Source organism: Physella acuta, unplaced genomic scaffold (genome assembly GCF_028476545.2).
Source record: "Physella acuta isolate Inbredline_101_S28 unplaced genomic scaffold, ASM2847654v3 ptg001046l, whole genome shotgun sequence".
Lineage (NCBI taxonomy): Eukaryota > Metazoa > Mollusca > Gastropoda > Physidae > Physella > Physella acuta.
The window spans coordinates 1-5,201 of NW_026732563.1; the positions used below are offsets into that span (position 1 = coordinate 1).

Here is a 5,201-nt window from a genome sequence, read left to right on the forward strand (position 1 = left end):
AACACCATGACATAGGCAGATATACACTACAACACCATCACATAGACATATTCACCACAACACCATCACATAGACATATTCACCACAACACCATCACATAGACATATTCACCACAACACCATCACATAGACATATTCACCACAACACCATCACATAGACATATTCACCACAACACCATCACATAGACATATTCACCACAACACCATCACCCTCGAAACTATCGCCTCAAGATATATTACCAACACCATTACATTAAAAATGTAGCTTAGCTGTTTCTCGGTTCTGTCTATGATGCCCTAACCCCCCTCCCCCACCATTTAAAAAACCGCAATCTTTCATTATTAGGCAATCAGGAAAACGCACCCCAACGCAACACCACTGCAGAAAGTAGCCTATATATAATTAAACCATTCTTTACTTTCGAATGCGTAGTAACATATTTCGTTGGCCTTGTTGTAGATGGTGTAAGCGTTCTCTGTTTCAAAGCCAAAGACAACTGTGGAAATATAAAAATGTTTAACAATGATACTGTGGGTATAAAATTTAGAAATTTATTCTTTGTTTTATTTATTTTCTTTGTTAAAAGAGGACTTTAAAAACTAGAATGTTCGGTACTTTCTGTGTAGTTGGGTACAAGTAGAGCTTTTTAAAACCCACACACCTCATCGGCGAGGTGAACTCTTCTTCACCTTTCATATAATCTCAAAATTTTTCTTGATCCCCATCACTTTAATTTTTTTTTAAAAACTTTCTTGTAAATTTAGGCTAGATAGCAGCCAATTTCATCTTACAACAAGGACCGTCCTTGCAAGGAGTTACAATAATAAATGACTCCACTTTCAAATAACTCTATAGTTCTTAAAACAGAGTCAGCTCTTTAACAGTGTTACTATAAATAAACGGTCACGTGCCGAGCCAGTACTCACCCTCCAACAACTCGACCTCTTGTTTGACGATGACCTCGTCTAGCAGGGTCAGGTACTCCAGTCCCGGGGGACAGGACGGTAGGGGCGCCACTGTCGGCATCCAATTTTTGTGCACTGTAAGATAGACCGCATGTAGTGCAGACCACAGCTTTTAAGACATTCCACAGTTTTTAAGACATACCACAACATGTAAGATAGATAACAATATGTAAGGTAAATCACAGTATGTAAGGTACATACAAATATGTAAGGTAGATAACAACATGTAAGATAGATAACAACATGTAAGATAGACCAAATTTAATTTTGTTAGACCACAACATGTAAGAAAAGACGGACAACGTCACAGATGTATAAGAGCATTGAACTGATCGACAGGGCATTACAATAACGATATGCCTTTACAACAGGGTATTGAACACATATCCACGACAGCGCTTAAATGTGACTCCAAGCCCTTCAACAGGGCACTGAGCTGTCCACTGTATCACGACATTTCACAAGAAACTGCCCAACTTTTCACCCTACTGTTAATGTTATCTCTCTGGCTTAAGAACAACGATTGAATCAGTTACGTCCATATAGGATCAGCACTGGTGTTTCTAGGCTAAAACGGTTAGACTCCAAGATCAGGTAGGAGAGCACTCCATTTCTCCATTAACGGTTAGCCTCCATTTCTCTATGAACACGATCGTGTCCTTCTGACGCGCGTTGGTTTTGTTCATAAAGACAAAGATAAATGTCGCATAAATAAACAATGCACTTGGTATCTCTTGGTATCTTAGAACTAGACTAATGAGTTGGGGGTTGGTCGTGTGTGTTGGGGGGGGGGGGGGGGGGAGGTGTCGACAAACGCCGACATGCAATTAGTACCGATATTGTTGGTGTGGGGGTGGGGGGTCGGCAAATGCGTACATGTAATTAGTGCCAATGAAGGTTGGTGTGTGTGAGGGAGGTGTGTAGGGGAGGGGGGTGGGGTAGAGTAAGGCGTACATGTAGAGAGTGCTGATGAGGGTTTGAGATGCTCAGACCCTGGCTGCTCCACAACTGCTTGTGTCGGAGACTCTTTAACATGGTCTACGTTTGAAGACTTCTCGGACTCTTCCGGTTTCCGGGGCTGGTCAGGTTTCCGAGACTGGTCAGATTTCCGGGGCTGTTCAGGTTTCCGGGGCTGTTCAGGTTTCCGGGGCTGTTCAGGTTTCCGGGGCTGGTCAGATTTCCGGATGTGGTCGGATTTTTCGGCCATTTACTAAAAACAAGTTGAAATATTCCGTTTTAAATAGTTACCTAGTCAAGTGAGACCGGGGAAGGCGGGACTTTCTTGTTTTTTTATAAAACTACTTCAAATAAAAGGGGGAAAATGCATGTAGTTATACACAACATTAACATACTGTGATCTCACATACATATACCGTGGTAAGATACACACATTATTTATTCCATATAAACTTGTAAGTATGTGTATATATTTTTTTCTGGATGTATTTAATTTTTGTACCCTTCACCCCATACACGGATTAACACATAAGTTATTACGATTCTCAACTAAACCGTTTTCCTCAGGCATATTTTGCAACGTTAATCTAAGTTAATGTTACTTCCCCCCCCCCCCTCCACGGTTATTGCTTTAAACTTGGATCAGATAATACTAACGATTTTTGTCTATAGTCGGTTATAAATACAGCTGGATGTAGCATGTTTTCTTTATCATTAGCAGGTTTACGTCATGGTGTCACCCCCCCCCCCCTCCACCCGTGTCGGGATTTGTCCACTTTGCTCTTAGAAGACTCACTCTAATTAATCATTTAATTAAGTGGAATTATCAATTTTCTGTATATATTTTGCTGCTTTTTGCCTGGGTGCCACCCCCCTAAATGGTGTCACCCGGTGCGATCCGCACCCCCCGCCCCTCCCTCGCGACGCCTCTGATATATATATATATATATATATATATATATATATATATATATATATATATATATATATATATATATATATATATATATCGCAGGTGTGTTGAATACCTGTGAGGTTAGCTGTGGACATGACTCCATATAGCATGGCATTATTTAGTTCCGACCGGGAATAAGATGACTCTAAACTTTCCAGTCTTGACTTACGTAGAAAACTAATCGTATACATGACATGAACTCTTATCCATATCTCTTGTATTGGTGATAATCTCACCTCAGAACAATTTTTATCGTAGCCCTTAGCCTGAAACAAATTATGAAATATGTTCGTAGCTCAAATCTTCCCCTAAATTAAAACGCAGACTAATTCAATATACGGCAATGTGAGTTGAGCTAATTAATCAGCCATATAACTTAAACATTTTATCTTTCTTATATGAAATTTAAACCTAACCCTTTAGTAAGCTTAGTTTCCGTGCAGCCTGATCCTCTCGGAACCCGTAAAGCCACCCTGGCTAATACGGGTGAAAAGAGGCCAGGAACTAAAAGGGGTCTCCAAGGCCCTCCGGCAGACATTTTGACCTGAAGCTGCGGCCTCCACGTGGCCACGGAAGGGTGCCCTACCCGGGTAGCTAACGGCAGCTAGGGATTTTTAGTCTGTGCATCCGTGCCGGCCGGCGTCCCCTGGCCGACACTTGGATGCCAGTCCGGAGAGCCTGGTACGTCTGACTCCCAAGACCCCCACATGGTGGAGCCGGGAGATTTGCCCGCATTGGACGGGTGAATCTCCGTTGCTGGCTCCAAATAGCGTGAGGGTGGAGAGATGCAAGACTGCCGGGAACCAAAAAGGGTCTGTTCGCGATCCCCAACCAGACGGTTTGACTTTAAGCTGCGGCCTTCACACGGCTTCGGACGAACTCCACTAGTCGGACCAAACCCATGACCCCCCCTAGTGAGTGCGGGATGGCTGGTGGTAGTGAACAGCAGCTAGAGGGTTTTCGATCTGGTCGAGTGGAACTGCTGTATGCGTTTGGCTCTTTCCGAAGAGCCTGGTACGTCGGTCTCCCAAGTCCCCTACATAATAGCGTGGGGGAGGAGAGGTGCAAGACTACCGGGAACCAAAAGAGCCCGCCGCCAGATCTCTCTTTTGACTTTAAGCGGCGGCCTTAACGAGGCTTCGGAATAATGCCACTGGTCCCACCAAACCCATGTTAAGTGGATGCGGAATGGCTGGTGGCAGATAACAGCAGCTAGAGGGTTTTGATCTGACGGAATGCCCCCCACGATCAAGCTGGGTACCAGGCGGTAGGACGACGTCCCGCGTCTGGTGGGTGGGAAGGAAAGCCCGGTGAGAACCGACGGAAGTAGCGACCGATGTGTGGGAAACACTGATGATCGGGGTTTGCCACACTGAGGCCTGCCTGGCTAATGGAAGTGAACCTTCTGAGCCGGTTTCCGTATAAGGAAGGAAGTAAGCTTAGTATTAAAAATATGGGGACAATCTCAAATGGTAAGATCTAACTTTACCTATTACTAGATCTACATTACTAGAAAGATAAGAACACCACTGCGCCCGTTCTGCAAAAATTAAAACTATTTTTCTAAATCCATTAAGTTCCTTATAAATCGCTTATAACAAAACTTACCTCTGATGAAAACTATACATATTTACAGTCCATTTAAATTGAAATTGTTTTGGTTTGATTGCTGGCTAAATGGAATTAAATTATTGTGCGGTATGCCTAGAATTGATGCAAAAAGGTGCGCTTTACTCAATACACAGCACCATAAGCTAAAGAGGAAAAGTGGAAGTCAAATAGCTGGTATTGAAAGTTGCTTGGACAATTTCTTTCGTTTTAGCCACTTTCAGATTGAAATAAATGCAACGACCAATGAGACTCATTTATGGCAATCGTCTCATTGTTCGTGTCGGATCAATTGGTCTGACATTTGACGCTTTTAGACTTGCTATACAAATATGGTAGAAGTGGCGTCACTTGGGCGATCATTTTTGTAGTTGTTTTAAACCTTTTCTGTATTTACAGCCCCCCCCCCCCCTCCCCACGAAGAAAGTCTACCGCCCCCCCCCCCCCCCCGACCGAAATGGAATTTATATAGAAAACATACTTTTACCAGTGTCCCCCCTCCCCCTCCGGAAATTGTTGACCGCCCGTCCCACCCCCAAAAATATCAAGTGCCCCCCCTCCCATAGAAAAAAGTCTGGAAGAAACACTGAACCTGTTCTGTATTTACAGTCTACATCAGCAATATAAACAACATGGTATGAGAACCCTCGGTTATGAAAAAACCAAACAACAACAAAAGCGACAGATTGTGAAAACCCATTAAATGTTATATTTCT

At 43.2% G+C, this 5,201-nt stretch overlaps 1 protein-coding gene across 1 annotated transcript; it reads right to left on the minus strand.

The window, feature by feature from the left end:
- Positions 1-418: 418 nt before the first annotated feature.
- On the minus strand, positions 419-1,034 carry LOC131954983 (phospholipid scramblase 2; the record flags this gene model as incomplete). The annotated part of the gene is given in 2 exon segments (XM_059318852.1): positions 419-496; positions 927-1,034. Coding segments are annotated over 2 exon segments (178 nt in total), but the record flags the coding sequence as incomplete, so codon positions are not given.
- Between the last annotated feature and the right edge of the window lie 4,167 nt (positions 1,035-5,201).